Below are 10,794 nucleotides of genomic sequence, written 5' to 3'. Positions count from 1 at the left end.
ACTGGATAGTAACACAGCCAGGGTTTTCATATTTTATTTCAAATGAAGCGAATCTAAGACTTTGCCATTTGGTTTCTTCGGCTTCGTCCCTTTAATAGTTGGACCAACGTTTTCATTTTATATTTTAGATAAGCGAATCTAAAACTTTACCATTTAGTGTATCTGGTTTCATCCCTTTTATAATTGTATTTGACCAACTATACTGGATTGCTAATTGGCTTCGACTTCAATGATCAGAATTTTGCCCCAACATAAACCCAAGTTCCCAATGTAACTTGGAAGGTCTTCCAACAGCTCGTTTCCTAGAGCAAAAATATCAACACCTAACCCTGATTTCACAAGTAAGATGTGCATCTAGTCTCACTGAGTTTTCATTTCCCTCAACTTGAAATCGAACAGTAAAAGCTACAACTAAGTTTTCTCAATGGGTGGTGATAATCCCTGTGGATCTGTTTAATCACAAAAGAGTACATTTCTCTTAGAATTTTAAATATGTTCAGTTTTGTATAAAATTTAAAGATTAAATTTTAAGTTTCACTTAAAAAAAATATATGAACTCTTAGAATTTTGCAAGACGCAAACATTCCTCTTAAAACAGATAAAACTTGCAGATTAAATGCCCAGTCTAACCCGCAGATAACAAGAATACACAAAAACATATATACATATATCACAGCCAAATTTGTAGTGGAGAAGACAGCCAACAAGGAAAAAAAAATCGGCTCTCATGTTCATAAAGCCTGTGATAACAGTCTAGTAGCATCCCAATCAAATGTACATGCGATTACACATAAATAAATCTTGTGATAACAATCGAGTGGTATCCCAATAATATGCATAAATATGGGATTTGCGTATAAAATGAAGAGAGAAGCAAATTTAGTTCAGACTGTGAACTCTAAATGTAATGCCAATTAGGAACTTATCAAACCTGCAATCAATCTAACCAACACTGTTGCATATCCCAGTGATAGACTCCAAGGAATTTACAGACACCCTTAGAATAATCTAACCAACACTGTTGCATATCCCAGTGATAGACTCCAAGGAATTTACAGACACCCTTAGAATATGTGGATAACTAGATTTTAGAGATGGTAATAATGGAAATGGGACATGAATAACATGTCTTTTATTATCATAAAATAAAGCAAAACATTACAAAGATCCTTGTTTGGAACAAGGACAACAGAAGTGGCCATTACATCTACATTCATGGACTTCACTTCAAGATTATTGCACCCTTAGAATATGTGGATAACTAGATTTTAGAGATGGTAATAATGGAAATGGGACATGAATAACATGTCTTTTATTATCATAAAATAAAGCAAAACATTACAAAGATCCTTGTTTGGAACAAGGACAACAGAAGTGGCCATTTACATCTACATTCATGGACTTCACTTCAAGATTATTGGTAGATAAATAGATATTTAAAATAATAATAATAATAATCCTTCTAAGAGAAGTCAAATCGTCATCTTGATCAGCTGAACTGGAACTTGGAGACTTTTCAAGACCCATAACCTTTCCCATATTCATAAACCCATGTCTTGGTTTCTTACCAGTTTATGATTTAACTTCTTGCTGTGTAGGTAAGATATCAAGCATCCAGCCAATCCAGACTGAAGTGTGCCTCTACCACTTCAACTCTAAGCTCTGGAATAGCAGAGCTCTTGAAACGCATCCATTGCTGTCCAATCTTCTCATCACAGATAACATGCTTTAGATATTTCAGCCTTCCAACTGATTTAGGCAGCTTCCTCAATCGGGAGCACTCTCTCATGTCAAGCTCCTCGAGTTTCTTTAGTTGTCCTATCTCTTCGGGAAGTTCTTTTAGGCATTCACATAGCGAAATGTCCAGATATTCCAGCTTCCCAAGTTTTCCAATAGATGCTGGAAGCTCTTTCAAACCTAGACATGCAGATACGCTTAACATTCTTAAAGAGCCGAGCTTCCCCAAGTCATCAGGCAACTTTTGTAGAAGGTGACAGCTAGTGATAGACCACTTCTCAACTGAAGACATGTCACAGATACCAGGGGGTAACTCCTCTAAATCACAGCAGTGGTCCAAGTTAAAATCTTGCATTATGGGAAGCTTTAGGCTTGACTGGGAGCTGTTGAACCTGGACATATTTCCAAGCCCTTCACATAATCTCAGAGATAGCTTCTCCAAGTTCTGCAAGACTTTACTGTGCTCTTGAAGTGGGGGCACATTCAACTTCTCCAAGTGAATAGTCTTAAGCTGAGTAAGTGAAGATAAGGCTGGTAGACCGTTCACTGTGGCTTTCTTGTACCCATAATTAAACACTATGAGGACTTTCAGTTTCCTCATGGAACTCAAAAATGATGGAACAAAGTATTTGCTCGCAGAAAAGAGTAAAACCAAAGCCTCAGCCTCACCAAAATTCATCTCACACCACTGATCGTCTTCCATTGCACCTGCAGAGATAACCACAGATGCAAAGTTAGATTAGAACATTATAGGTTATTGCACACCCTATGAAATCATTGCATATCTTTTCTAAGAACTTTTGAATCAATGATCAACACCTAGATATCATTACATATCTTTTCTTGCAGATCACAGAGTGAAACGCCTATTTGGTGTAGGATAAGGTTGGCATGTGACAATTCTTTTGACTCCCATGTTTAGAAAAAATTATGTATACTTCAAGCAAAGCTGTTAAAATCACCCACCTGTGTGAATGGAAACAACTTGAGCATCAAACGCTTGATCCTTGAGCAGTTCCCATTTTGCTGGCAAACTGTCCTCCTTTTTGGGCATAAGCAACCTCTTCCTACGAGCTATGCTGCCTCGGGATGCCAAATATAGGGCCAAATCCCGCATTACATCATGTTGAGAAAAGTACAGCTCAGAGGCACTGCCATAATTGATTGCTTGGCTCCTACTACATCCAATTACCAAGACAACAACACAATGTTTAAGACAGAGGAAGCCAAGATTAAATGAGCTTGAGCACACAACAATTAGAAATGAAGGCGCTTACCTGAGATTGCTTGTTAAATTCAACAGATTTCTGCTTGCAAGCTCTAACAAGATGACAAAAGCATCTTGCCACTCCATCTTTCGCACATAAACCCAAATATCCAATAATGCATCCACTGATATTTTTCTATCCTCTGGAAATGACCCCAAGTCTAAGAAGCACTCCCGTGCTTCCTCGTCCAGGGCATCAATACTGGTCTCCAAGCATCTAAGAAGCCCTTCTTTGTGATAATCTGATATCGATTCCCCATTTAAGAGCTTGTTCTTGGCACCCTCCCAGGCTGGATGAGGCTGACCATACAAAGAGCTTCCGATCACCTTCAGAGCAAGTGGCAGGCCTTTACATTCCGCTTGCACCTGTGATTCATACACCAGCAACACTAATTGAAAATTCTATAGGTGGAAACCAATCAAATACCAAAAACAAAAGTTGTTGAAAGCATGAATATTTTGCCTCATAAGCTTAAAGTTTATTCACAGGTTTTTGTTTGATTGTTTATGAAGATGAATATACAATTAAGTCTATGACTAGAATCTTGTTCACTGGATTACCGATACCATTGTTAATGGCAGAGTAACTATTAATATGGAATTATGTGAAACTATAACGATATCTTGATATGATATGCCACTGTAGTAATTGCTTGTAATTAGGGACATTTAGGAGAACACTGTCTCACAATCATTAAATTGAACCAAACTTAGTAAAACAATATATTGCATATAAATAGCATTCCAGTACTGTAAGAGACATACCTGCTTGACTAGCTGCTCGTCCGCATTACTTGGAATTGATTTCTGTCCAAAAGCCCAAAAGCAGAAAAGAGGCAGAGCATCAGCATCATCCAGCAATGGCAATTCATAAAGCCTGGTAGAGGTTGTTGTGCGGATGATAGAACGATCTCGTGTTGTGACAAGGGTTTTATAACCTTCACCTTCAAATAACAATTTCTCTAAAATTGCCTTAGACCAGACATCATCTAACACCACAAGAGTTCGCTTGCCTCGCCTGAGCAGCTGCTGCTGCATCTGTCTATGTGCATCCTCGATATTCTGAAAATCAGGTTTCTTCCTCCGAACAATCTTCTCCCACATGGTCTCTAAAATTTCCTTCAGGTTCGGGGATTGTGAGACCGTGATGAAAATGATATTGTTTTGAAAAGCACCTGCCATACATAAAAGATCAATTTGTTAGGATGGAAATTCCATAAATTGAACAGAAATATAAATTTATTAAATGGAAAAAGATAGCCTTTTAGGAAATGAAAATGGTTTGAATAATTAAAATCCTCAATTACCTTTAATTTCTTGATCATTGCAGAGGGACAATGCCATAGTTGTTTTGCCAACGCCCCCCATACCTTGCACCGCTACTACGGACACCTCTCTCTGGAGTAGAATCTTCTTAACATTAACAATATTTTTCTCCAGTCCCACTACAAAATCAGATTTCACTGAGCCACTACAATTAGAAGTAGAAGCTTCGTCAAAAGCTCCATCAAACATACCATGTGGACCCATTTGTTGTAACATCATGGCATTCTCATCGGGATCATTGGTGAGCCTGGGAACGATTGTTTCATTCACGTTTCTCTCATCCACTGCCTCCAACTCGTACAGATGGCGAAGACTCTTGAACTCCGAGATGATATTGGCCAACTCAAGAGATAATTGGTCAGGTATCTGGTATTGAACGAAGTCACGGATTTCCTTTTCCAGCTGGTGGATTTCAGAAGCATATCTGAGGCTCTGGAAAGTATTAAGAGGGCTGGTTTTCTCGCACATTTTCACCAATTGAACGCCTCTATTGAGGATGCTCAGGGACTTCTCGTAGAGGGGATTCGGTTCATTATTTTGTATGTTCAGCAAACGGAGGTGCCCAACCGTTTGAATAAGGCCTGCCAGCAGCGATTCTAATGTACGGCATAGCCCTGTCATCATCTTGTAAGGGGTGTTTCGTTAAATAGAGATTAGGAAGGTAAATGATGAACCATATTAGTTGGTTCGAAATACGTTTTGTGATTTTCGCTAAAAAAAATCTCTCTAACCTGATATGAATCACAGAAACCTATCTATTAAACTGCTTCTGAAAATCTATTAAGCTAAACTTTCTTTAGAATTACAAAACAAAAGAATATCTCCGATATATGGGTATCTATGGTGTATGGAAATGGCCTTTTTGTGGTGATGTTTAGAGGTTCGAGAATTTATAACATGGAGCACATTACCTTTTGGAATGCCTTATAAAGGAAAAAAACCGAGTGCGTGGCCGGCAAGACAACCGACACGTTTGCAGGTAAGCGATGACTTAACTCAATAACGACCCCGCGGTTGCCCATAGAACGCCATCTATGACTTGGTTGGATCTGTGTATGTTTTAAATTCAAACTGCTCACGAGATGATTCCACACGGCTAATGAGGCCATTTTCAGGATAGATTATTATTTTTTTATTTTGTTTAAATTTATTATAAAATTTTAGTTTATCATGTTTCATACGTTTATTATTTCAAAATTTTAAATATTAATTTAATTTTTTTTATATATAATTTAAATAATAAAAAATCCCAATCTTACCCAGCAAAAGAAACCTATTAAGAAATTTCATTAGAAAATCAAAATAATGTTGCGCCCCTTTCATGCTGTGTCGCGTAATGATGGCCCTTCTGGGTTATTCTGGAACATGATTCGGTCACAGTGATTGGTTGGCGATTGAACAATGAATTCGTCTATTTGCTTCTTGCAAGTCTCTTAATCGTTTCCGTCACCCGGATTTGTTGAACAATGAATTTTCTACAACTCTCATGATCGTTTCGTGGATCGTTGATAGCGTGTCCGTGGTCACAGAGACTGGTCAGCCGTTGAACGGTGGCGGCTAACGAAAGAGTTTGTTCCTTTCCTAGTTGTTTCTGCATTGGTTCTTTGCGGGTTACTTACAGTTGCTGTATAACCGTCATGAATGGTCCATTGTAGAGTTGTTTGAGAGTTGTTTGAGAGACGCGCTCTGTAACGTCGATGGAAAAGAATCCTTATGCGATGGAAAAGAATCCTTATGCGATGAATCCGGAAGAAAATTTAAACAAAATTTAAACAATAATGTAAACCTCAAAGACAAGATATTATCTATCGTTCTTTTCCTCTCCTCTACTGCCAAGCATATACTAACAATGTAAAAGGGCGTCGTCTACTTAGACTTTTTGGATGCTGATGTGGCATTGCATGGATGGTCATAGCATGGCGTTTCTGGCAGCTTCTCTTGATGACTATGCCTGAGAGATTTCCAGTAAGCCGCATCCGCCTTGATCACCACCGCCACCACCAGACCGAGTGCGCACCAGACCGTCAAAGTGCGGCGGTATATAGGGTTGGAATTTTACGAGCATTTTGATAGTATTTTAAGTTTAAATATTTTGAAAAACTGTTTCTTGTGATGTATTACCGAAAACGTCATTACTGCCCTCTTCCAAATAGCTGCAAATCACTTGCACCTGTGCAGGAGGCCTGGAATTTGATGGCATTTCTTTACTCGTGATGTATTTTTTTTTCCGAAGGTGGTAAAACCTATCAACTCATGTGTCAAACCAACAGTGAGGACAGCCATCTCTGGCTGCTATCCGCGAATGCTGGGTTTGACTCATCACTGTTAAATAGGAAAACCACGCCACCTGACATAACCCTGCTGGTGGTCCGTAATCGGGAGCAGGCTCTCACTCCTGCCAGATGCCTCTGGGTCTTGGGCCGTTAACCTGTTTCCTTACGTCCGAGGAAGACGAGCTCTTAGCCAAGCAGAAGCAGTTTTACGGCATACTTCAGGCCGATACTCGTGATGTATTATATCGACACGGAAATAATTAAGAGCTCTAATATTTAGAATTGGTGACACAATATTTGTTTTTATTTAAATAACTTAAGTTCAGGTTACTTATTTAGCATGGTTTTATGTTACGGTTATGTTTAATTTTTTTAATAAAATTGTGGAGTTATATAAACAAAAATAAATGAAAATATTGTTTTTATTTAAATAACTTAAGTTCAGGTTCGGCCTGGAGTATGCCGTAAAACTGCTTCTGCTTGGCTAAGAGCTCGTCTTCCTCGGACGTAAGGAAACAGGTTAACGGCCCAAGACCCTGGCAGGAGTGAAAGCCTGCTCCCTTACGGACCACCAGCGGGTTATTACAGGTGGCGTGGTTTTCCTTGATAACAGTGATGAGTCAAATCGACATTCGCGGATAGCAGCCAGAGATGGTTGTCCTCACTGTTGGTTTGACACCTGAGTTTGATAGGTTTTGCCACCTTAGGAAAAGAAAAAAAAAAAAACTTTAGTTCAGGTTACTTAAAGTTTTCCATGTAAAAATTATATGTAATTTTTTTTATTAAAATTTTATTTAGCATGGTTTTATGTTATGGTTATGTTTATTATTTTAAATAAAATTTTGTAGTTATAGAAACAAAAATAAATGAAAATAACTAGTAAGTATATAAAGGTTTCTGAACCAACTCAAAGTTGCTTAATTCTTATCTAAAACAAAGTGAAACACTCAAAGTTGCTTAATTCTTATCTAAAACAAAGTGAAACAAATCGAATTGGATGTCGTTGCGAGTAGGTGGTATCACTTTTTCAGATTCTAGCGCCAAATTAACAAGTGTATCTTATCAATCCAAAATCAATGTAGGTTATTGAATGAATATAATTGTAATATTATTGTAGATATCTATAATGACAAAATTGGCTGACATTAAAGTTTGAAATTGGAATTGAAAATGGGAGGTGACTATAAGATATCGAGCAAGTGACATGGGTAGCTAGTAGAGTAAATGCATAAATTATTGGATAAAATTATTAGAAAGGGAGGGGTATGCAAAAGACACTAAAAATTTAAGATAGAATCAACTGCATCTTCATCCAAGCCACATGCCCAAACTATTTTAAAAGTACACATAGAAGCAAATATGCATGTGGTGGAAGTTTACCATAAAATTGACATTGTGGAGTCCCTATTAGGGAAAGCATGGATCATGAATTTTTCGGAACTTTTATATTATGGAAGCAACATACTTTCTAGAACTATTACACTATTACCATGCTTCAATAATCACTCAACTACCAAATTCTAGTTCCATGTCAAACTTCCAAATTCTCCCTGGCCCTTCCTAGTTCAAGTTTCACCCCTGATAGGATGGTCACATGGAAACTACCAAGAGCTCGAGGAACGTTTTTTTCTCTGAAAAATTGTGCAAGATTTTGAATTATATAAATTTAGAAATCCACATAGCACTCTAGAATAATTGAGAAGCTTTGGAATGCGAAAATAACCTCTCGAAGGCACTGATGACTGGGTTGAGGAAGATGGTAGCATAACTTTACTCGTAGATGGCACTAGACTATGTTTGTGGCTTCAAAGGCGCAGATTGCACTACAATACAACAAGGTGAAATGTGCTTTGACCTTGATAATGTACATGCCCATGCTTCCTATGCCTTCAACAATTATTATGCTAAGAATGGGATATTGCCTAGCACTTGTGACTTCTACCGGAGTGCAACTCTTACTACCCTTATATGTTTGTTATTAGTAATTTAGTATTGTAGGGAACTCTCTTTAAGTTGCAAGCTTTGGAAAGTCACTTTCCTCTTACCCAAACAACTACAACTTATTTTTATAAGTTCTTTTTGTTTCCTTGTTTTTCTCAAGAAGCCTATGCTACAAATTTCTCATCATCAACCAAGGACAATTTTTTTTATAACATTTATAATAATTTATAATTTGAGTAGTAGTAAGAACAATCGTCCAACGAGATATATTTTCAACCTTTAGATTTCATTTATTTTCTCAAATTCCACAAATTCAACATTAGATTTACATTTTTCACAGAATATCCACACAAGGAACCTCTATTCCATTGTCTACAGGAGTACACCTCAGGAATTGTTCACTTAACAACAAAGCCAAAATTTTTACAATTGAAAATGCCTCCAAAAGTCGTGTGAACTCACCACCATCCATAAAATATATCCAAGATCTAACATATGTAACATCTGTCAAATAGATATTTTTAAAATTTTGAGGATGTCTTTCAACTAATAGTAGAAAGAACACAGTTAAAAACGATAGTTGTTTATTTATGAACTCACCACCATCCATAAAATATATCCAAGATCTAACATATGTAACATCTCTCAAATAGATATTTTTAAAATTTTGAGGATGTCTTTCAACTAATAGTAGAAAGAACACAGTTAAAAACGATAGTTGTTTATTTATGACTGACCACCTACTACATTCTAGAAATTAAAAATTGCCATGTGAATGATGTAAGCTAGCCATATATTGTCTCATTGTTTCTCACTAACGAAAAGGAAAATAAAAAGGGTGGATTATAAGTGAGTTGGTTATACATGTCAGATGTAGTAATTGTTTTTATAGCATTGATTTTATAAGTGAGTTGGTTATACATGTCATGTAGTAATTTTTTTTATGGCACTGATTTGGCTCCTAAGGAGAAGGAATTCTCCTTAATAAGGGTGGATTATAGGTGAGTTGGTTATACATGTGAGGCGTAGTAATTGTTTTTACAGTAATGATATGGCAGATTATAGTTGAATTGGTTATACATGTCATATGTACTGATTCTGTTTCTAACTTCAATATTTCATCTGTTGATAATAGGTTACCAACCAACACTCCCATGTGAAAACTTTACGAAATATTAAAACACTTTTAATACATCGTATTGGTTTTACTACAAACTCTGACTCCACATCGATTCCATGCAATTATGATGATGGAAAGGACAGTGAGCCTAGAGGATAGCCTATGATAAACTCCAGAGTCCTTAAGATGGAAATTACCTTACTACAAATTGTGACCCCACATCTATTCCATGCAATTATGATAATGGAGAGGAAGATAAGCCTAGAGGATAGCCTGATCAACTCTAGATGGAAATTATTACAAACTCTAGGATAGCCTAATCAACTCTAGATGGAAATTACTACAAACTCTGACCCCAGATCAATGCAATTATGATGATGGAGAGGACGATGAGCCTAGAGGATAGCCTGATCAACTCTAGATGGAAATTACTACAAACTCTGACCCCAGATCGATTTCATGCAATTATGATGATGGAGAGGACGATGGCTTCTAGATTTGTGCATAATTTTTGTACCATGTGTTTTGGAGAAGAATTGATAAGTGGAATCTCGATGGTTTGGGAGATGTGGATCCCATCAATGAGTAAATAGACTTCATGATTCAATAAGTCATTTGTGTGTCATGTTGTTTTTTTCTTATAATAAATATGTGAAAAAAATTTAACATTTGTATTATTGAAATGTAATTTTTTAATGAAACAGTTATTGGAAAGTCAATTTATTATCAAAACATGATGATTAAAGAGAAAAATTTTAAACATAATATTCCTTAATGAAAATACCCAAAAAAAAAAAAAAAAAAATATTGTTTTACAAATAATGAGGAATCCAAACTCTAACCGTGATGGTACTAAATATGCAATGTACCGTATGCTCATTTGCATTTGCAAACCTACCCAAACAAGAGCTTGAATCCCTCCATTCATATTCCAAGCTAGTATGAAATTTAAAATTGAAGAAGCAACATTCATATTGTCAGCTAGTTTGAAATTTGAAATTGTGGCCTTCCTCGCTAGACTACTACATTTCAAATTCTTTCTTATCAATAGAGATCTTCATGGTTAGTGACCTGAAGTTCAAGTCAAGGAGGTCTCTTATCTGCATCGATATTTATCTCGAAGTTACAAG

The 10,794-nt window shown here is 36.7% G+C and overlaps 1 protein-coding gene across 2 annotated transcripts; it reads right to left on the bottom strand.

Moving 5' to 3' along the window:
• Window positions 1-1,281: 1,281 nt before the first annotated feature.
• LOC149176816 (disease resistance protein ADR1-like) lies at window positions 1,282-5,204 on the bottom strand. Of its 2 annotated transcripts, none has more exons than XM_089419980.1 (5): window positions 4,312-5,204; window positions 3,770-4,179; window positions 3,015-3,370; window positions 2,704-2,915; window positions 1,282-2,445 (listed from the first exon to the last, which is right to left on the bottom strand). In XM_089419980.1, exons 1-5 carry the CDS (start codon window positions 4,952-4,954, stop codon window positions 1,607-1,609), a joined length of 2,460 nt encoding a protein of 819 aa, XP_089276106.1. In that variant the 5' UTR covers window positions 4,955-5,204; the 3' UTR covers window positions 1,282-1,606. The 2 variants fall into 2 exon arrangements, with proteins under 2 accessions (XP_089276106.1, XP_089276108.1); XM_089419982.1 differs by having other exon boundaries at window positions 2,704-2,912.
• Between the last annotated feature and the right edge of the window lie 5,590 nt (window positions 5,205-10,794).

Source organism: Pinus tabuliformis, chromosome 4_1 (genome assembly GCF_031772625.1).
Source record: "Pinus tabuliformis cultivar Carrire ecotype Pingquan chromosome 4_1, CPIR1, whole genome shotgun sequence".
NCBI lineage: Eukaryota > Viridiplantae > Streptophyta > Pinopsida > Pinales > Pinaceae > Pinus > Pinus tabuliformis.
This window is presented reverse-complemented; position numbering and strand designations above follow the sequence as displayed.

Coding starts and splice junctions, on each gene's coding strand:
- LOC149176816 (XM_089419980.1), bottom strand. CDS start 4,954: ATGATGACAGGGCTATGCCGTACATTAGAATCGCTGCTGGCAGGCCTT. Junction 4,180..4,311: donor CAATGATCAAGAAATTAAAG/GTAATTGAGGAT, acceptor TATGTATGGCAG/GTGCTTTTCAAAACAATATC. Junction 2,446..2,703: donor AGTTGTTTCCATTCACACAG/GTGGGTGATTTT, acceptor TTATCTCTGCAG/GTGCAATGGAAGACGATCAG.